General features: G+C 38.5%; 1 protein-coding gene across 2 annotated transcripts; it reads left to right on the forward strand.

Annotated features, from left to right (window-relative positions):
- Positions 1–1,478: 1,478 nt before the first annotated feature.
- Positions 1,479–21,445, forward strand: DHX58 (DExH-box helicase 58). 2 transcript variants are annotated; one of them, XM_075176923.1, is made up of 14 exons: positions 1,479–1,627; positions 3,442–3,485; positions 4,362–4,529; positions 6,966–7,167; positions 7,351–7,541; positions 7,628–7,744; positions 10,467–10,596; positions 12,320–12,511; positions 13,236–13,492; positions 14,368–14,517; positions 17,088–17,249; positions 17,378–17,565; positions 18,749–18,842; positions 19,940–20,619. In XM_075176923.1, exons 3-14 carry the CDS (start codon positions 4,362–4,364, stop codon positions 19,946–19,948), a joined length of 1,860 nt encoding a protein of 619 aa, XP_075033024.1. In that variant the 5' UTR covers positions 1,479–1,627; positions 3,442–3,485; the 3' UTR covers positions 19,949–20,619. The 2 variants fall into 2 exon arrangements, with proteins under 2 accessions (XP_075033024.1, XP_075033023.1); XM_075176922.1 differs by lacking the exon at positions 19,940–20,619 and adding an exon at positions 20,626–21,445 and having other exon boundaries at positions 1,482–1,627.
- The last annotated feature ends 1,208 nt before the right edge of the window (positions 21,446–22,653 follow it).

Below are 22,653 nucleotides of genomic sequence, written 5' to 3' on the forward strand. Positions count from 1 at the left end.
CATCCACATATCATGAATCTGTCTATAATCTATAACTGTAGTTAGACAATACCTCGGTAGAGCTGACAATCTATTTTACCCTACACACACCATGACAAGGGTGGTAGAGGCCACAATTCCTCACAATATGATCCATGCTGTAAAATAAGTAATTTAAAAAGAAGTTTATTATGGTTTTGTATTTTGCTTTTTAAAGCTCCTTTAATAAGTACACTTTTGATTTGAAGACACTTACATGTAAAATACTCTGTGGAGCCTCCAAGGGTGCTGGTGCCCAACTCTTCTCCAATACATATAAGACCATCTTCTGCACCACACCATCCACCACATTGCATATAATGGTCATATTGCTCTGAGTTCCAAGACACGTGCGTAAGCTGTCATGCTGGGTCACGCATGCACATATTCATGAAGCTAACTCTTACAGGTCCAGCTCCGGGCTCATCTGCCTCGGTGAGATTATAATAATACATTATGGTGACTGGTAATATTCTATTACCGCCATAAGTGTCAACAGAAAATCACCAGATCATAATAAATATCCGTATCTTTTCTTATTATACCCTTTAGAAATTATAACCTATTGTTTTATAACTCAAAAGATTTCATTTTTGGGACCATGTTGCCAGTTGCGAAACAGCAGTATATAATATAGCTATTTGTGCCAGCTAGAGAATTCAATACTACAGTGCATGCGTTTGAGTTGGCCTCCATTACCTTAATTGCACAATACTGAAATGATTTATCTAATCATTTATTTAATTGAAGTGTAGTTCATTCTATAGTAGTACCAGCTCTCATTATTTGTGTTCAGAGCTCTTGTATAATTCACTTGCTAGTAGTTATTATCAGGGGAAGGCTGGGCACGGGGGGCAGGGGGACATCATCCCCCTGTGCTGGTCCCATAGTGGGCTACCTTGGGCTGGGTCACTGGGCTACATGCTTTTTTTTCCCTTTGAAATGTTCCTAATAGGCTGCTGAGTCAGTCTTTCTAAACTATTTGGCTATTAATTGCTTATTATTATATAAGAATGCTGGTACCAGGTTTATGGCTAAATATTGGTTTATTATAAATATTATTCTTTAGGCCCTTATAGCTTTGATATTAGTAAAATTGTTTTATTTACAGCTTTAAAATAGTCAAAATATTTATTTCCTTATTATATATAAATAAATACTAATAATAATCATAATAATAATCTATTCCTGCGAGTATTGACCTTGGATTCAGCACCCAATTTGTTAACCTGTTAATATACATAAACTATAAAGCTAAAATAAGAATAGTGAATAGAGACATTAGTCATAACATAATACTTATAGAAAAAGTTCTTTTCGATGTGAAATGTCTTTCTCAGTTTCGGTTTTCATCTGTGACATATCTAGGCAGGGGTAGTATTAGAGGATTTCCGTGCAGCGACAGAAAGAAAAGTCGTTTATTCAAGAGCTGCATGTTGTACCTCACAGAATCCTTAAAGGGCACCGTTGCTGTGCTTTCATTTTGCTAGAAGGAAACTAAACAAACCCAGGTTTAAAAGCCAGAGAGGATTGTTGTCAACGCTAAGAAGACAGAGGACAGAGCTGGAGAGAACAACAGAGAGACCGATACTAACAAACTACAGGTCAGGTGAGTTTTCAAATACATCTCTCCTATCTACTCAATGAAACTCACAGGCAATTACATTGATTTTGTTTGTTTTGTTTTTACATTCAGAGGAAAAAGTCTTCCCACTGTAGAACCTGATCCGTGCTGTTCCATCTTGTCCTGTATAATTGAATTTCTCCTGTTACAGTAGCCATAATTTAATTAATATCCCCTGTGATGGTTTCAGTTGTTAACAGTTCAGTGAATGACTCCACTCTTGCTGTGTGTGTATGTATGTGTGTGTGTATGTATGTATGTATGTATATGTGTATATATATATATATATATATATATATATATATATATATATATATATATATATATATATATATATATATATATATAATTACTCTTTGACTCATGACTCTTTGTTATATATATTCATATATCCTATAATATACGGAGCCGTCTTTCCCGCTGGGCAGTTGCCCAGGGGCCCCACGGGCATATGGGCCCCGTAGACAGGGCCAAATAGAAAAAAATCTATTCGCCGATGTTGAAACACTGATTTTTTGTTGCAGGTGGCAATAAATATAAATTTTATTGATAATTTACATTTGTATTACTGTGAGTGGTTGTGTAGGTAGGGGCCCAAGTGCACTGCTTTGCCCACTGGCCCATAATGTTGTTAAGATGGCCCTGCTTGTGTGTATATGTATGTATGTATGTATGTATGTATATATATATATAATATATATGTGTGTATATACAAGCACAGTTCATGTTCTGTCATACTTGCCAACCTTTCCTCGTTGGCTTTAGGGAGATCCCGGGGGAGGTGGGCATGGGGGCGGGCTTGATGAATCACATAATTTTGGCACCGCCCCCTAAACAACTGTCACAATTGTGGCCAACTACAGCAGGGGGCGGGGCTAATATATACAATATTTGCACCATTAAGCCCCGCCCCACCACTTATCTATAGCCCAGAGGTCTCCCAGAAATGCGGGAGTGTCTGGAACGTTCCGGGAGAGTAGGCAACTATGCGTTAAAGAAAAGCAGCTAATGATTCGCTAGAGACTGAAATGTCTTTTACATTTCTGTCTCCATTACTCAAGTCATGTTGTCTTACTTGTCAGTCTTTGATTAAATCTTGGTCTCCATGAAAATGGCCACCTCCATAGGCATCAATACATGGACATAGGACACAAATTCTGAACTGTGTCATTATGCCACAGATGGCGAAGCCAACCACGTCTTGTACTGGCTCAGCATCAGGGAGAATGCCAGACTCTTCAGGGAGTGAAGGAGATTACCTCTATTTCAGGTAGTCTCCCTGACATTCAGGGAGAGTTGGCAGGTATGTGTTCTGTCCAAACCCACAGAACGTCGTTAGGTTGAACCCAACCTTTACTGCCTCCACCCTCAAGCATTTTCTCATTACATCAATCCTAAGATCATATAATAAATGACTATATTAAGAAGGTTACTGATGAATTCACATAGAACATACCAAACATTACATCACTGATCACTGAGACCTCATGACTCTTTAATCAGCAACCACCTTGATGAAAGAGGTGACCCTAATAAGGTATTGTTTAGTAAAGGATACTCTTCCTAAAGTTGGTGCACTACTGTGTTCTCAGATTGGTACACAGTGAGGGTAACTTACTACATTGCCAATCAGCTTATCTTTGCTATAGATCACTTCAGATCTGCACATTTGAGTATGTTGAATAATAAAATGTTCTTCTCCACTGAGATGCAAAAGAGATTGTACTGCCAGTAGATATAACTTTGTTTTAAAAATGTGTTCTCCTGCTTACATCAGTGACATGCTCTGTCTTTCCCAGGACCACAAAGAGACAGATAATAACACTAACAGACAACAGGACAGGTGAGTTTTGCATCTCTCCCCTCTCTCCAGACTCTGATCTGCATTATTCCATCTGGTCTTGTTTAGTTGATAAATGTTCTTATTTTATTTCTTTATTATTCTACTGTTTTTTTGTCTTATTTATTCACTCTTGAGACCTCTGCATCTTTACTCAGCTCTGTCCCAGTGCAGTCTGAGATATTCTTGTATTTAGATTTTCCTCTGAGCTCTGATTGGTAGATTCAAGAAAACAAATACGTCAGAAATGCTCCATTGAAGCTTAAAGTCTAAATTCCCCAACATACACACACAGAGAGAGACTACGGTCAATTTAATAGCTGCCAATTAACCTACTAGTATGTTTTTAGAGTGTGGCAGGAAACTGGAGCACACGCATGTAAACACGGGGAGAACATTCTATCTCCACACAGATAAGGCCATGGTCGGGAATCGAACTCATGACCCCAGTGCTGTGAGGCAGAAGTGCTAACCACTAAGCCACCGTGCTGCCCAATATGCAGTTTTAGAATTTGTTCCCACAACTCTCTGCTTGAAACATTCACCCAACTATGTCTGAGGAAGGTCTATGAACGATACTCTCCACTGACGTTCTCTTAAAAGAGTTGCCCACAATTCTTTCAGTCAGTTTTGTTCATGTTTGATTATACTCTCACAATACAATTGCTTGGGGGCATGGCCTAGTTGTTAGGGATGGGTATTGCATCCATAATAATGTGGCCAGTGTGCACAGGTTCTAGTGAGTATGGTAAATTGGGCAGACACAAAACCCTGTTTGCCTATAATCTGCACAGAGGGATAACAAAATTCACAGTTAAGAAAATAATAATACATTTTGAGGTTAGAGTGTGTTTAATATGCTACTTGTGCACTTTACAGATGGACCTGCGGAGCTACCAGTGGGAAGTCATAGGCCCAGCTTTAGAGGGCAAGAACATCATAATCTGGCTACCAACAGGAAGTGGTAAAACCAGGGCAGCTGTTTATGTGGTAATGAGGCATCTGGAAATGACGCCTAATGCCAAAGTTGCTATGCTTGTAAATAAGGTAGGTATATTCTCACTGTCTGGGACATATGTCAGTCCTCTTTAGTATGACATAGGTGACACTAGCCAGTAATTCTGCCTTCTTTCATAAGCCTAGGCGCCAAGAAATGATAAAATTAAGATTTTTTTCCAGTGTGATGACTGTCAGCTGTAAAAGGGATAAAGATTCATGTACTGAGGTTCGGCACCTAAGTCAACTGTTTTGTCTCTATTTATATGTCTCCAATAATTGCTACATTTGTTAGTTTTATTGGTAATCATATATGAGATAATGCACTCCCTAGTGCTTTTTATATTGGTCTTAGACTTGTAGGGGCATATTCAATTGTCGGTGAAAACGCCGAAAATCTCGCGGTCCGCGCACTATTACCGTAATAATGTAATTACGGTAGTTTTCTCGCTGGATTTCAGCTCGCGGCTCAGGGAGCTGCGAGCTGAAATCCAGCTAACTATTACCGTAATAACGGTAATAGTTTTAATCCGCCGCGGGGACCGGACAATTGAATATGCCTCGTAATGTCAATAATAATTTACAGTAGGGGATACATTATTTCTTATAATAAACATGTTTTCTCAATTACTGAAGTGAACATTCTGTATATACAGTTATTGGACCTGGTTCATTAAGGAAAGTAAGGCAAAAAAATGAGTTTTCTCCTGAACAAAACCACGTTACAATACAAAGGGTGCAAATTAGTTTATTATTTTGCACATAAGTTAAATACTGGCTTTTTTTCATGTAGCACACAAATACTTGATAGTTTTATGTTTACACTGAAATTTAGAGTTAATCTAGAACATGCCCTATCTGAACTATAAATCTGCCATCACATTTTCTATTTACCTCTCCCTTCAATGCAACATGGTTTTGCCAAGGTGCAAAGTTACTCCTTTTTTTAAGTACATTTTCTATCCATCTGTATTTTAAAGAGATTGCCTTGCTTTATATAACTAAGTTATTAGTTTGTACTTTTACCAAATACTTTCTTTATCTGGCCTCCTTCTCTACGTTTTTACAAGGCCAATTTGTTCGTTTTCATTCCTGAGGGTTACAGCGTAGTTCTGCTATTTGCATTCTATATATTTACATCCACTGCACAACTTTGTGATGTATCTCAGGACAACGGTAATAAACAAGTCTACCAGATGATATGATTGCACTGTGTTAAAGCACAGAAAGAAAACAAAAGCAAGAAACTTTGTATTTAGTAAAAGGGCATATTTAGCAAATACATTTAAATATTTAGAAGGCATCTCACACAGTGGACTAAGCTTATTTTTTTTCTTGGTTTAGCCAATTAGCGGCCATTTAAAATGAATGTTTTACCCACACTTTTGTACTTTTTGGCAGACACTTCCAATACACAGACCCCGGCATGTTCTCAAACACTTGCAACAAACTCTTCAAATTTATCTGGGTAGACCACAAACCTAGAGTACGGATGCATATTCTTTTTTAACCATCAGGGGTCCTAGTTCTCCCAAATTTATTAAAATATTATCAAGCAACTCATCTTGCACAATACATTCTTTGGCATTCACCACCCCACAATTATATTCCCCACATTCCCTGCTCTGGATATCTCCTCAACATAGAACCAGACACCTGGGCCAAGTCCCCACAGTGAACTTCTTTATATCATTATGGGATCACATAACCTGTACCTATGGCCTGTGCTCCAAATATCCGTTATGTGGAACAACGCTGACTTCTCTCCAGGGCTGGATCACAAAGTTTTCCACTGCTGGACCCGTCGTAATATTCTTTTCATCTGGGATATTCCCTTATGTGCTTCTTCCCTCCATTCTCAGAACTTATTACAAGACTGAACCTACCAATATTGTCACAATATCACAACCAACATATGCAGCCTAAGATATCCCAAAGAGAGCATATCTTACTAAAAAGCTGCATAAGAATGAAACCTATTAAAGAGCGTCATAGACAATTGTTGCAGATATCATGGGATAATACTTTAAGACAGGGATGTAACTAAACATTATGGGCCCACTGGAAAAAGTTGGTAATGGCCCACTGTTGAAAAAACGTGCATATATATTGGGCTTTAACAGGGAAGGCAGCAGCCTCCTAAGCTGTGGGCCCCATAGCATGTGCACCTATGGTAGTTAGGCCCTTGCTCTAGGATCACATTGGTTACATATGCAATCCCTCTAATCCCGTGGCACGTTTAAATGGTAGGAAAATAAGAATGATTTGCAGTGGTAAAAGATTGTTCTGGTAAAAGTGGCTCATCTCACGAGATACTGATTTAGTAATGACTTGTCCATTACTGCACCACATGCATCTGATATACATATTATGTACATGCATAAATAGATTATGAATATGCAGTGAGTGAAGCGAGAGGTGCTAACCTTCCCATAGGTTATGCTTTCATGGTCCAACGAGCCCACAGCTTCTTTTCCAATGTTTCAGGTACATCTGGTACAACAGCATTACAGCAAAGAATTTCAGCCGTTTCTAGAAGACAAATACAAGATCCTTACCATAAGCGGGGAGACTGAGAAGCCCTTTTTTTCTCAATTAGTAAAGAAAAACGATGTCTTAGTCTGCACTGCTCAGATCCTGCACAATGCGATCATTAGCGAAAGTGAGGAAAAGCATGTGAAGTTGGCAGGTGAGAATTTATCACTATGCATCTAGCTCCAAGAGCCAGGGAAGTGAATAAGGCAGGTGATATGTCAGACAGGGTCACTGCTGAGCACCCAAAACATCTTTCTACATTGTACATAAGAGACACAACAAGTGTACATGGACGGTTTTGACTTGTCGGAGCACTAATGATTGTTCTCTCATACAGATTTCACCCTACTAATCATAGACGAATGTCACCACACTCACAAAGATGCAGTTTATAATAAGGTGATGCAGATATATATTGAAAAAAAGCTCAAACAAGATGGAAATCTCCCACAAATTCTGGGACTTACTGCTTCTCCGGGAACTGGAAAAGCGAGCACCTTTGAGAGTGCTGTAGACCACATTCTACAGGTGGGATGAAATATAAAATCAAACATTCAATGGTTCATCAAGCCACATTATATTTTTAATTCTTATGACACCTGTTTGTTTTACAGATCTGTGCAAATCTTGATACTTGGAAGATAATGTCAACTCAGACCCACATTGAAGACCTTGAAGCAAAGGCTAAGCAGCCTAAAAAACAATATGATCTTGTACCAGAAAGGGCTGAGGTACTTTATGTTTTATTGTTTAAAAATATCTTCAGTTTAAAACTTCGCTATCATCACGATAAACTATTTTACTTTGGTGCCCCTCCCCCTGCCAGGTTCTGCTACATACAGCCCATTGTTCTCTGGGCTCTGCCTGTTCTGTAATATAAAACGGGTAAATCTATATTGTTCTCTACTTTACAATGGCGATAGAGGTGGGGGGGGAGTGAGCTGGCAGACCAATCACAAGCTGGTAAATGGTCTTCCCGCTCACATCTAGCTACTCCCATTTTTTTCCACCCAGGGCTGTAAAAAGAACAGAGGAACTCCAGGAAAAATCTATTCCTAGGTGGCAGTGTAGCTGCTATTATTAATTTCAACCATTTTAATCTACAATATTAGTTTCAGTAAACCCATTTATGTTTCCTCACACCTTTATGTTTCACATATTTCCTTTCTCCCTTTACCTTTTAGGGTAGTGATATTCGCTATCTACACCACTTCTCTAGGAAAACTAATTAAAACAGAATTAGTAATATTCCCAATCAACAGTAGAAGCTTCCTGCCCTACATTTCTGTTGACAACATGACCATAAATTCCACCCCTCAAGCTCGCTGCCTAGGTGTGATGCTTGACTCGCAAGAGTCAGAGTTCCTTTTAGCCCCAGTAATACTACTTAATAATATATATTAATACTAAACTTGGTGTTAGCTTATATAAACATGAATGTTTATTGATGTGATTGTATATGGGGTATACTTATATAATAAAGCGCTCCTTACAGTCAAATAATCATCAGAGGTCTGAGTCAACATATAAGCTCATTACCTTATAAATTGTGTCAACTATAATCATATGACCATTGGTTCCAATCAAGGTGACTATAGTACACACTTCATACATTTCCAGTTGCAATGGTATCTTAGGTAGTCAAATATAATTATAATAGGAGTGATTACTATATACTGATTATCTTTATATATATATTGATAATAAGTAGCAGGGCATAGCAATTTAATTTGCTATTTTAATTCACTTTAGTCACTTAAATATTTCGCTATTCAATTAGGAGGTATATATTAATATTTTAAAGTATATCAATAAAGTAAAAGTTTTTTATTTTTAACAAGAAGATCGCTGAGTGCCTTCCAATACACAATTCTTTCTATCCTCTTCATGCTTCAATATTAGCTATCTGTGTAATAGTGCACCACCCAGTAAATCATTCCAACCTTTATAATTATATTTTGATACTGGAATAGCGATACCTAGTGCAGTGGTACCCTCTTTTTAGTAAAAAGCTTGTAGTATTCCTCTACCACCCTCTTAATCTCCCAGGTTACCCTATTACCATCCTCTACACAGCTAACACAAGACAACAACCCTCTGACCAACATAACTGTGTGACTGAACATACAACCCACTAAATACTTTGCAACCTTTGCATTCTTGCTGGACAAATATTCAATATGATGTAGCACTTACCCTTGCATTTTGTGTTAGTGATAGGTGTATATTACAATTTCCTGTATTGTACAATGCTGCAGACTATATTATTATTATTATTATTATTATTATTATTATTATTATTAATTTTTATTTATAGGGCGCCACTAGGTATCCGTAGCGCCGTACAGGGACAGACAGTAACACGATACAGGGTGAGACAGCACAGTACAGTTAACAGAAATCACAGTAACTCAGAAGCTCAATGAACAGCTAGATTAGAGGTGAGAGCCCCCAGCGGGGTAGAGACAGGGGCCGGAGGACCTCGCGGAGGAGACAAGGAGCTGGAGAGCAGAGTTAAGGTGGTGGAGAACAGAAGGAGAGGAGGCCCTGCTCGGAGGAGCGTACAATCTAAGGGGAGGGTAGGACGGACAGAGACACAATGGTAGGAGGAGGGAATGGGGATGACGGAGGTAGGGACGGAGGGGGGGGGGAGAGGAGAATGAAAAGGAGGGAAGTAGGAGGGGGACAGGAGAGGGGGAGGGGGGTAGGGGGAGACTGGGAGGAGGTCAATGGGTGGGGGACTGAAGGGCTTTAAGGAAGAGGTAGGTTTTTAAGGCCCGTTTGAAGCTGGACAAGTTGGGGGAAGTTCTGATGGAGCGGGGGAGTTGGTTCCAGTGGAGGGGGGCAGCGCAGGAGAAGTCTTGGATGCGAGCATGGGAGGAGGTAACCAGGGGGGAAGAGAGGCGGCGGTCGTTAGCCGAACGAAGAGGGCAGGATGGAGCGTGAATGGAGATGAGGTTGGAGATGTAGGGAGCAGTGGAGTTGGAGAGGGCCTTAAAAGTAAGAGTGAGGAGCTTGAACACGATTCTGTAGGGGATGGGGAGCCAGTGGAGGGATTGGTAGAGGGGGGAGACAGAAGAGGAGCGGCGAGAAAGGAAAATGAGCCGAGCGGCTGCATTGAGTACGGAGCGAAGGGGAGCGAGATGAGAGCGGGGGAGGCCAGTAAGGAGGAGGTTACAGTAGTCCAAGCGGGAGATAATAAGAGAGTGGACATTGGTGCATTATATAATACCAGTGGTCAAAGAGAAAATGTAGAAGTAGCAGTATGGAAATTTAGAAGTGACGGTGTTAAAAATGTAATGGGAATGTAAGTCAATGGAATTCTATAGTTTTACAATGACGGCAGTATAAGAAGTGGCATGCTAGAAGTATAGGCATACTAACGTATACACCCCCACTTCAACCACTTATATATACTAAATAATAATTAGAACATATATCCCCCTGCTCTAGGATCCTTTTGGGAATAAGCTGAAGGAGCTCATGAGAGTCATACATGAGCATCTTGGTGAAACTGGTTTCATTACCACAGATTTTGGCACGCAAATGTATGAACAGAAAGTGGTAGAGATGGAGAAAGAAGGTGAATTTTATCTTATTTAAACACTTCCAAAATTGCACAAGCTTTACTTTACTAGATTTCACTGTTTAGCTTATACTTGTATTTTAACCTGCTTTTTGCAATATTTGGGATAATATATGCTAGAGGTGTTCCAAACGTACAACATTGAGCCTTATCTGCTGGCAAATATAATATACTAAGCCATATCTGATGTCAAGTATAATAAACTGAGCCATAACAAGTGCCAAGTATAACATGCTGAGCCATATCTGGTGCCATATTTGTTGTCTAATATACTGAGCTGAATCTATTTGTTGCTATATATGATTTGCTGAGCAACATCAGATACCAATTGTAAAGTGCATGGCCATATTTGGTGCCAAATCTAACATGAAGAGCCATATCTGCCGCCATAGATAGTATGGTGAGCAATATCTGAAGCCACATCTCCTGACAAGTATAATGTGCTAAGTCATCTCTGGTGCTAAGTATAATGAAGTGAGCTATATAAGGTTCCAAGTACAAATGTGCTGAGTAATATCTGGTGCCAAGTCTAAAATGCAGAGCCATATATGCTGTATAATAGTATAAAGTTGTGAGCAGTACTGTGCAAAAGTTTTAGGCAGGTGTGGAAAAAATGCTGGAAAGTAAGAATACTTTCAAACATAGAAGTGTTAATAGTTTGTTTATCAATTAAGAAAATGCAAAATGAATGAACAGAAAAAGAGAAATCTAATAAAATCAATGTTTGGTGTGACCACCATTTTGCCTTCAAAATATCATCAATGCATTAATTCTTCTAGGTGCCAGGACACTTGCACACTGTTTTTGAAGAAACTCGACAGGGAGCTTGTTCCAAACATCTTGAAAAACTCACCACAGGTCTTCTGTGGATATAGGCTTGCTCAAATCCTTCTGTTGAGATCAGGGCTATGTGGGGTCCTTTTATCACTTCCAGGACTCCTTGTTCTTCTTTACGCTGAAGATAGTTCTTAATGACATTGGCTGTATGTTTAGGGTCGTTGTCCTACTGCAAAATAAAGTTGGAGCCAATCAGATGCCTCCTTGATGGTATTGCATGATGGATAAGTACCTGCCTATATTTATCAGCATTGAGGACACTATTAATCGTGACCAAGTGCCCAACTCAATTTGCTGAACTGCAGCCTCAAACTTGCAAGGACTAGTAATGCTATTTATTGAAATGCGTCAGCCATTCAAACTTCATTGTAGGACAGAGAAATGAACAGCAATAAAACATTGATCAATTTGGTGAACCTGTAGGATAAATCATTGACAGCAGGGAGGAAGGAAGTTTAGTATTTTTTTTTTTTTTAATAATAGGAGACATGCCTCCATGGATGCTATTAGTTCAGTTAAGTCCATAATTTAGTGCTTGTAAACCAACCTATTCTGCATATGAATATCAATAAATGACAGATTTAATAGTGGCACCCCAATGTTCGCTCACCTTCCTGATTTATAAATGATGTTGTAATAAGCAGTGCCTTGAGAGAAAAAAGGAAAAGATCAAAGTAACCAGGATGTCCAACTGTGATAGAGAGCTATACCTTTGAACTGACATCTATACTTTGTGTACATTGGATTCCCTGTACAATATGTGCAATGATCGCACAATGGGGCTCAGCAGATAGAACATGAAATGACTCTTTGGGTTGTGAGCTGCTTTTAGTTTTGTAAGTGACCCCTTGTTTGTAAACTCTTTGTTGGCCTTTTATTTTAGGGGCAGTGGAAACCAACAGGGAGAAACGGACGTGTGCAATACACCTACGCAAATACAATGATGCCCTCTTCATCCATGACACTGTAAGGATGAAGGATGCCTATGAGTTTCTGGATGACTTCTACATAAAGGAGAAATTTCTCAAAAACTCAAATGACCCCACAGATATTTTCCTCTGCCGGCTATTCTATGGTATGGAGAAATAGCATAGTATATAATGTTATAACACGCAAGTGACATGAACTTTTTTATAAACATATCCTTATATTTTACAATATGGGGTATATTATTCCCATTATTTTATATTAGTGCGTGTGATATATAACAGCATTTCTGTGTATGATGAACTGTGTATCGCTGTATGTGTGTGATAAGCAATTGTAGAAGTGGTTTTAAGGACAATGCCACTTTATAGAAAGATCATCTAAAACCCAGTCATTCTACCTAAACAATGAATGTCCCTTTATGCTGTGGGGAGCTCTGATGAATTAGGGGATTTGCAATGGATAGCCCTCATGTGCAGAGCTTGCCATAGCAATCTGTAATGTCTGACTTCTCCCCCGTACCACCACTTCCGACTGTCAACGTAATAACATTTGAAAGCCCTAGTACCAATAGTTATGGGGTGAGTCCTTTTTATTTTATTTACATTTTTTCAAGTAGGATTGTCCTTTATTATGTTAGTAACTTTTTTCAATACTTCTATATTATGACGTTATGATCACAGCACTACAAAGTAGATTCTATAATCATTTTCTCAGTGATATTTGCCAGGCACTGGCACATAGTCTGACCCTGTGTATGACTTTCTTGAATCCTCTTAATTGCTTTCATAAGGTGCACAGCATTTAGTCCAAGACGTTCGTTATAAATCATGACTGCTTCAATTATTTATATCTTATATTTACTGCTACAGATAACAGTGACAAACTGTTAGAACTTTCTGAAGACAAGAGGTATGAAAACCCCAAATTGCAGAGGCTGGAAGAAATTTTGAAGGATAATATCCAGTGTTCCTCTAAGTTTCGCGGGATCATCTTCACTCGTACTCGCCAAAGCACTTATTCCCTGCACAAGTGGATCACTGGCAATGCTGCTCTTAAACATTTGAACATAAAAACGTCAGCATTGACCGGAGCTGGATTCAGTAATCAGAGCAAACACATGACACAGGTATTAGTCAATCTACTGTAAGTAAGCGGTCCAAATATACACAAATTTAGGATTACTCCAGTTTTAAAGGCATATTAGTTAAGTAATGCAAAGTAAAATAATAGATTTTCTAAAATCTAAACTATAATATTTTCAAATTGATGTTTATTATTTTGTTCCATGTATTCTTCTCCTTCACCTTATACCTCTACTACATGTCCTCCCACATTCTTCACTCTTGCAGCTGCCAAACACCATTAGAGAGCACATAGTACTATTCAAAATTTAGCAAATAATTCCTAATTGGATGGCTGCAGCACCTATCTAATTTGGTGGCAAACCTAATTAATCAATTCACAGCTTTTGAAGAGCACTATATACTATCTATGAGGTAACAGTCCTTAGCAGATGGAGAAATTAAGAATATGGGAAATTGGAAGTGAAGGTTTAGAATGGTCTCCATTGTGTGTAGATGACATGGTATATTTTCCACTTAAAGTAAAGCTATGCATAAACAATATGAATGCTACTGTAGTTTTCGATACATTTGCTGAACAATGTATAGATCGTTTTATTTCTCTGGGTTTTTATTTTGCATTATTAAATGGAGAGATCTGCTATGTTGCTTCCTTGTCTAGGTAAACCTGTAATATCAGCCATATGGAGAAATGGCCCAGGGCTAGAGAGGTCACACGATCACTTAGAAAGGCCAGAAACTCGTTTAGCCAAGAAAAAACCTTTGAGCAGATAATTTTTCGAGCCATTGCATCAGTTTTTTGCTTAAAAAAGGATATCGCCACAACACTATTGTTTACAATTTTTATTTATTTATTTATTTAGTTTCTAGTTCATTGAACTTTACTTTTTTAATTCATCTTTCTTTCTATTTTTCGCAGAATGAGCAACACGATGTCATTGAAAAGTTTCGTCAAGGCTTTCTGAATCTGCTCATCTCAACCAGTGTTGCTGAGGAGGGCCTGGATATCCCAGAGTGCAATGTTGTTGTACGGTATAGCCTGATGACCAACGAGATATCGATGGTACAGGTACGTTATTGTTATAAATCTCCTTATAGGGAACAACATATTTACTGGACTTCATCTATCAATCCAGTGGTTCACAACTTTGGCATTGTGACACACCTGCTGATGCTGATGACATGTGACTCATATTTTTCAGAACATACCAATGTTAAAATATTGTAATAAATGAAACCAGAATCACGAGTAACTGAGTACAGTTGAATATTAAAGTGAATTACAGCAATTTGGTTTCACTTAGAGTTAATGTATGGTTCACATGTAACTCTCATTACAGATCTTCAACATATTTTAAACATTTTCCTGTTGCAAATTTATGACAAAGCCTCACAATTACTTTGACACAAAAATATGACATTATGCACTGCTAGAGAATCAATGGCCAAATTTTAGTACTCAGGTGGCTAGGAACACATAATAAGTGATTCTTATTTGTTAATAAATAGAATGGGAACCAACAAGCTAATAACATAAATGCAGACATATGGCCCTGCTCACTAGCTTAGAATCTGGTGGGGATACAAGGGAGTGTGGTTCAGATTGGAGATTGGGACAGTTGTGAGGGTGTACCTGTGTGAGTAGTACAGGTGGAAGTAAGGTGTGCTGTAATAAACACATGTTCAGAGAGCGTTTAAAGATTTGAAGGATGTGGTAGAGTCTGATCAGACATGGTAGGGAATTCCATAAGTGAAACACCTAATGAAATCAGAAAGACTTCACAATGGGCGCTGATCTTTAGTCACCAAACGCCTTACAATTATTAGATGTTTAAATACCATCAATCTGTTTACTGTTTTATAGTTAAATACTTTGGGGAGAAAATTGCAGCTTCTACATACATTGCTGAGTAGCAATATAATAAAACTTAAAAAACTTGAAGCAAAAAGGAGCGCTAAATTCATCTCCAAATCGGCTTATAAAAACCATCCAAAAAAGCTAGAAGTAGATTAAAATTAAAATATTCATGTAAAATAAACATGTATAAAGTACAAATCGCCTTTATCTTTAGTCACAGCTGTCAAAAAGAGCCACTTAGCTTCAAATTTTAGCACAATACATGGCAAATATAACTTTTGAAAACAGACGGCTTAAATCTCTCCTCCCGAGTATAAGCCACTTAGCTTCAAAATTTAGCACTGTCCTGTGCATGGGCCTTTTTAACCATAGGGCTAACTGGGCTACAGCCCAGGGGCCTATGGCATCCAGGGGGCCCTTGAAAGTGCTCAGCAGCAGTATTGATCGGTCGGGGGCGGGGGCGCGATCAGTGCTGCTGAGCACTTTCACTGCGGTCTTCCCCGGCGCGCTGTAGTCTCCTTACTGAGGAGATCTCGTGAGTCTCACTCTCACGAGATCTCCTTAGTAAAGAGCGTACAGCGAGCGCCGGGAAGAAGGTAAGTGCCGGGGGGGACGGATGGGCAGCTCGCATCATCATCAGCTCGGATCACGGGGGGGGGCGGGCAGCTCGGATCACGGGGGAGGGGGGGGCCCTCATGGGAGAATGGACACCCCCTTAGCCCAGGGGCCTCCATTCCCTTAATCCGGCCCTGGTCCTGTGGCAATCATTGTTTCATACACACAAAGAGCAGCTGGTGCTTAGATCTCTCCCCTTGTGTGACGGATCAATTAGAGCAGTCTCATCTATTACCTTATAGCACAGCTGACATGCACATGAGTAGTGTCTTACTGCAGGACCCGAGTCTCCGGCTGCAAGATTTGTTTAAAAGTCCACAATAGCCATCCAATAAATATAACAAGTTTTTCCTCCAGTATTTCTTATGCATTTCTCTGCATATTGGCACTGCAGCTTCATCAGAGATAAAAGATCCATAGAAGGGGCTCTCTTTTAACCTCAATTGGCGAGTCTTGGCACCCTCCTTCACAGAATTCAGGTGATAACAATTATTGGCAACAAAATGTGTCTCTAACCGCACTACATGTATTTCCTCCAAATTAAAATATTTTGGATGGTTGTATGAAAATTGTAAGAATGATATCAACACAGCATTGGTCTATTGTAATCAGACCATATTAAGTTTTATAGACTCATAAAGTCCCCTCGGAAATAGAGAGCCCATTGAGAATATCCAGAACGCTTCTCTTCTACAAAGAGTTGCACATTCAGTGCCCTAATCAATCACAATGAGCTGTAAATTAAGAGAAACATGGAAAGGTTTATATTAATTAAAAGGGTCATTCAAAAGTGATAATAGGCAGGACGTTGGGGTGATCATTTTACTTTTGCCAGCATGCGTGTTCCTATAACAGACAGCAAATAGTCACATAAAGTGTAGGTGTACGGCGGCTAAATAGGTGCTTTTTGTGCAGGAAATAATCTGTGGTGTGTCTGCAGCACTTACCAGTGAAACAGATTCTAACTTATTTTCCTATGGCAGGTTAGAAAATGAAAGCAGACATCTTTTGTGTTCGATGATATACGTGCTATGTGCACAAATGTGCAACAGCCTGAAACAAGCAATGATGTTATGTCTAGCAGAGTGGCCAAAGAAGATTTTTTTCAATAAAAAGAGCATAAAGGGTTTAAGTTGAAATAAATACTTGTGGGGCTTTATTTTCAGGCCAGAGGCAGAGCTCGGGCTGAGGATAGCTGTTATTCTTTCCTTGCCAAATCTGGAGGGAAAGAGAGCAGAAGAGAGTTGACCAATGAGTCTTTAGAAGACCTGATGAAACGAGCTATAGACTCTGTGCAAAACATGCCAGAGAGAGAATATGAGGCAAAGGTGCGTACAACTTATTATACCTTCTATTCCATGAAAGGGACCTATGTTTGATGACATCACTTCTCAGATACCAAGAACATAGGAACAAATATGTACCAAGCTATTAATTTTCTGTCTTTTTGGCACAGATTAAAGAACTGCAATTGGAGTCTCTAATTCATCGCCAAATTAAGCAACAAAAGCAAGAAGAGAAGAAGAAATTTCTACCTGAAGATGTCCGTTTTGACTGTCGAAGCTGCTCTGCTGCAGTTGCCTCTGGGAATGATTTGTGTGTGGTGGAAGAATCTCATCACACAAATATTAACCAGAACTTTAAGTATGTATTTATTGTGCTACATCTCTACTGGGAAAATAGGGAATTCAGAAGAAAATCTGAACTATTTCGTAATATTAATACTCCTATGTTAGATTTGAAGGTTTTGCAGTAAGTGTCAATAGGAACTACAACTAGACTGGGTCCACTAGCTTCCCTAGGTCCAGTTTACGTTTTGCCGTTTGAACCTTGGAGTCATTCCATACTGCTCTGGTTCAACATATGTTGAACCTGTTATGACCTTTTCTCTTGTTATATATTGCTGTTATAGCCATTGTAATCCCACAGACTCTTACCTCATCTATCATATGATAGAACGCCTTATTCTCCACTATCTTATTTCTTCATCACATTGTGTTTTTCATGTGCGATATGTCTATAATGCAATAATGCCATGATGATTGTATGCAAGGTTCATTCAAACAGGATCACGATTACTGTTGCGCATTTGGCGTTCCTAACCTCTGACAATCATTCATGTGTGAACATGGAAGGTGGTGTGGTATATGAATAAATTATCCCAAATCATGCTGCAGTTTCAGTGCATTGTGCATGTAGTCTGTATATTAGTACCACACCACATATACAACACCTTTAAAAGGGTTTTCCCTTTAATGAAAACTCTATACTTGGGTAGCAGTCTGTGGGGCTTCCTGGAAGGTATGCCTTACCTTACAATCAACCACCACAAATGCTATCATATTTTAATATCATAGCTAATTAAAGAGTTATGTCACCTAGTAAAATTCAAGAGGTCATGAAAGTGGCATTTGATTGGACTGCCAAGACGCCTGACCAAACAGGTGATGCCACCCATGTTGGGTGGCATCACTGTCACCCAACGTGGTGCTCAGAAATTGTCAGCATTGCTACGGCTAGCAGTGTCAGAGGAGATTTTGGCGATTGTAAGGCTACAAGGACTGTATATCCTACATTATCCAATAACTGCATCCTATATCCTAAACCTCTGCATCCTTTGTTCTTCATTATCCTGTAGCCCAGCATCATTGGTCCTACATGATTGTCTAGCACTGCCTACTTTGTCAAATCTAATCGTATAGATCTTCATCCTATCCTAAAGTTCATCATCCTATGATCCTAGATTATCCTGTAGTTCTTCATCCTACTGTTGTTCATTCTGTTAAAGCACTTTTTCACAATAATTCATTTTTTTACTACATATTAGAATCTATTATGAAGTCTATACAGAGCCTGTTGAACTAAATAAGAAGATGGAGGACTGGGTCCCTGGAGGAAACATCAGATGCCGTTCCTGCAAGGTGAGAATTAAGCCAGACCTAACCTCACACTTTTATATTATCTATCCCATACTGCTAGAATAAATATAATTCAGTGCAAAACTTACTAACTCACAAAGCAGTAGAAATCAATAATATATATCATAACAAGTGGAATCATTAAAAGATACACAAAGATTCTGCTATACTTTTATACAGTGCAAATCAGTGGTCAAAGTGGAATTTTATAAGTGGTGGTATGGAAAATGTAATGGGAATGCTAGTAAATAGAATTTGATAGTTTTACAATCAAAGCAGTAGGAGAAGCGATGGTATGGCAAACCATCGTATACACCCTCACTGTGACCGCTGGTACATATAGATAGCTACATATGCTTAGATACACATAACATATCACAGGGACAATTCTACTTATATCAGGATAGATTGTACACAGGTATAGAACTTAATTTAAGATAATATATTCTCATTGACATAACAATACTCAGTAACAATCTTATACATAATATAACAGTATATCAGTTTGGCCTAGATGGTACAATACATGATCAATTTTAATTTGCTCTGGCTGTTTTATAAATGTGTGTAAGAATTAACTATGTGTGTCCATTATTACGCACAGCAAAAACACCAGCACTGCCCCCAACATAACACTATTTCACTCCTATATGTATCTGACAAACCCAATATGCTATCACAGACTCCCCTATCTAATCTAGTATGTACCTCCTTTCCAGGAAGGTTGAGGAGCTTTAGGCTGCATTAACAGGCAAATAGTCCACTTTTAAGGTTTAAAATCCAGACTGGCTGGCTTCTACCAAAAACAACAAGTTGTTATACTTCTGGTCTGTGCATAATGAAACAGTAATATAGGTCATTTCCCAATTCCTCTCCACCACAGATCTATAGACACACCCTCCTTTAAAAGAGATCATCCTCAGGTGAACACATAGGACAATGTTCTGGGAGCAAAATGTCTGTACTGCTATCACTGCACAGTCTACATATATGTACTCATAGGTATCACAGCACAACTCCATATAATCATTGCTTTTACGTAGCTGCAGCCTAAGGCTGCTGTTCCCTTATACAGATGCTGTCACATGTATGCTTTGTAGGTACGTTAGCAGAGGGGGAGGATGGATGAGGATGAAAGAAGTGGAGAGAGATATCAGCATCTCAATAGCAGTTCAAGCAAAGTAGAAACCTTATTAAACCCAAATGCCCTCCAAGCATCCCTCGTGCCCGTGTGTGTGCTGACGTAATCACGCCTGGCTAACTAGCTCCATTGTGAATGTTCCAACTTGGATCGAGACACACACAAAATGCAGCTTGTGCATGTGCCCAAAGAGGACATGGAGAACAATAGAGTTACACAATGACTAATGGTGCAATCTGGTGCCTAAGGAAGTGAGGACAAACCTTTTCACATCACGCTAACCCCCTCCTCTATAGCGTTAGTTCACTTTGACATGGGTGGTGCGATTGTCATGCCTAAGATAAGGTAAAAAAAAAGCTTAAAAATGCTTGGCTCATGTGTATATTTCCAGCACATTGTAAATCGTAGATATGCTAAGCAGCTGCACCAAGGTCTTTTAATGGCATATGAGATATAGACAATTTAAGGAGATTAAAATACACCAACCCACATTGTCCTCTCTTAACTACAAACAAATGTGTATGTTCTGCTTAAATGAACGAAAGACTAAGCTATAGAAAGTAAAACGTCATTGATACATATTGTACAAGAATATCACTGGTGAAGTTTTTTGCACTTAACAATAACTTAATGTCCTTCTTCTAGCTTCATTGGGGCATGATAATCATTTACAAAGGAGTGACTCTTCCCACCATCAGCATAAAGAACTTTGTCTTACAAACTCCTGAGTTCCGTAGACCCTACAAACAATGGAAAGACGTTCCATTCTTGTTGAACCGGTTTAATTATAATAAATACTGTGAAGAACAGCTTTCAGATGTAGAGGATGGCTGATTATACCTAGTATTCAGTTCACCAAATGGACAGCTCAATTATATACTTTTAATGAATCATCTTTTATGTTAACTGTAAAATATGACCCCTTCTTCCGAAAAAATATTGGAAGAAACCTTTCATGAACCAACCTAGTATGAAAATTATGGATGTTGAATTTTGCACAAAGGTCTCCTCTGGCCATTGCTGGATTCTACCTTTGTCACCTTCAGATGCTGAAACAAATCATGACTGCAAAATGGTGTTTAATTATTTTATAAAAAGTCTTATTAAGTGTTGGGACAATGTACATATAAATTACATGTGATAGGTCCCAAAAAGTTTTTTTGTATTAAAGAGTGGATGCAAGTATAATGTTGAATCTAATAGACCATGGTGAACAGACTAATGGGCGCACACCTCAATACAGCAACATGTATTTTGCACTTTGCACTTTCGAGGGACAATTTGGTTACTCAGATGTTTTGCTTCTACCAAGCAATACTATAGTTTGTATGGAGCATCACAAATGCATGAATGTTAATTTTTTTTTTCTATAGAAAGACCTACGCTCTATATGTGTAGAATAACTTTATCAACTAAACTAAAAAATGTATGAGACTGTAAAGAATAAACAATAATTTGTTTGTAACACGCATTCTGGAGTGCCGTATTTTTCTTTTTCTATTTAAAGTTAAGGATTAGTGTCCTAATTTCTTTGATAGCTATATAGATATATATATATATTTACACATACAATGGTGGAAGTGGGCCAGTATAACGTGGAATGCCATACCACCACTTCTCCTACTGCTGTAATTGTGAAACTATCAAATTCTATTTCCTTACATATTACATAGCGCCACTTCTAAATTTCCACTTTGACCACTGATATATTCTATATATGTGTGGCACTGCTAAAGTAATCCAAGTCCACTCAGTGCAACATATTTCCCCTTTTGAGAAGGAGTTTAATGACATGCTTTCTGTATTATTCAGTATATTTGGGTTTCATCCCGTTGAAGGTTATGTAGGATTTCCCCAAGATTTTAATGTTATACAAATAATCTAAAATACAGAAACATTCTAAAAGAAAAACCTTGGCAGACTTATCATATCTGCCAGAGGGTCACTGTATCAAACCATTTCAAGTTTTCTTGATTATTACCTCCAACATTGTGTACAATCTGAAGATACCTTTCTGAAAGGTACTACCACACTTCTTTTAAAGTTTCAAGAGATCACTCACATCAGTCCTTGTCCCATTGGAAATGGAAATGCAAACTCCCAGTTGCAGATAATGGAATAGTGAGTGCGATTCGATGTACTCAGTTAGATAGGTCAATATAAATGTTAAAAGGATATGCGGTGTAAGTATACAAATACTAGTATTTATTACATGCAGAATGAAAATCAATAACACCAGTGCCCTGGATATAGAAACAAACATAAAAGAATCCAAAGTGGCAAATGCCGCCCTGGGTATAATAAAAGTCCAAACAAATGCCAGGCTAGCAACTTGTAGATTGGATTATTTAATTTATTTATATTTATTAAATGGTCATTAGCATATTGGCCTCACAATTGGACCCTTGTGCTTACACAGAACAATAACAGACCCTCAAAGAAATAGCACAGGTTTTATCCTCTTTCAATTGGTTTTCTAATTATTTTTATAATTTTGGACTAAAATTATTTTTTTGCGTGTACAATACCAATGCTTTGGATAATTGTTTTAAAAACCCTACAAAAAAGGATAGTTTCTATTTCCTTCCTCCAACACAAATACGCTTGATGTCTGGATTTGACCAAATTCAATTCACCAGGGCACCTATTGCCTGCTAAGGCCAATATGAGAGG

Source organism: Mixophyes fleayi, chromosome 6, assembly GCF_038048845.1.
Source record: "Mixophyes fleayi isolate aMixFle1 chromosome 6, aMixFle1.hap1, whole genome shotgun sequence".
Lineage (NCBI taxonomy): Eukaryota > Metazoa > Chordata > Amphibia > Anura > Limnodynastidae > Mixophyes > Mixophyes fleayi.

What these genes read in the sequence shown, in the direction of transcription:
- DHX58 (XM_075176922.1), top strand. Translation starts at nt 4,362, where the DNA reads ATGGACCTGCGGAGCTACCAGTGGGAAGTCATAGGCCCAGCTTTAGAG. An exon ending in CTGTAGACCACATTCTACAG is followed by an intron (nt 7,542 to 7,627) that starts GTGGGATGAAAT and finishes TTTGTTTTACAG; the next exon opens with ATCTGTGCAAATCTTGATAC. An exon ending in CCTCTGCCGGCTATTCTATG is followed by an intron (nt 12,512 to 13,235) that starts GTATGGAGAAAT and finishes TTACTGCTACAG; the next exon opens with ATAACAGTGACAAACTGTTA.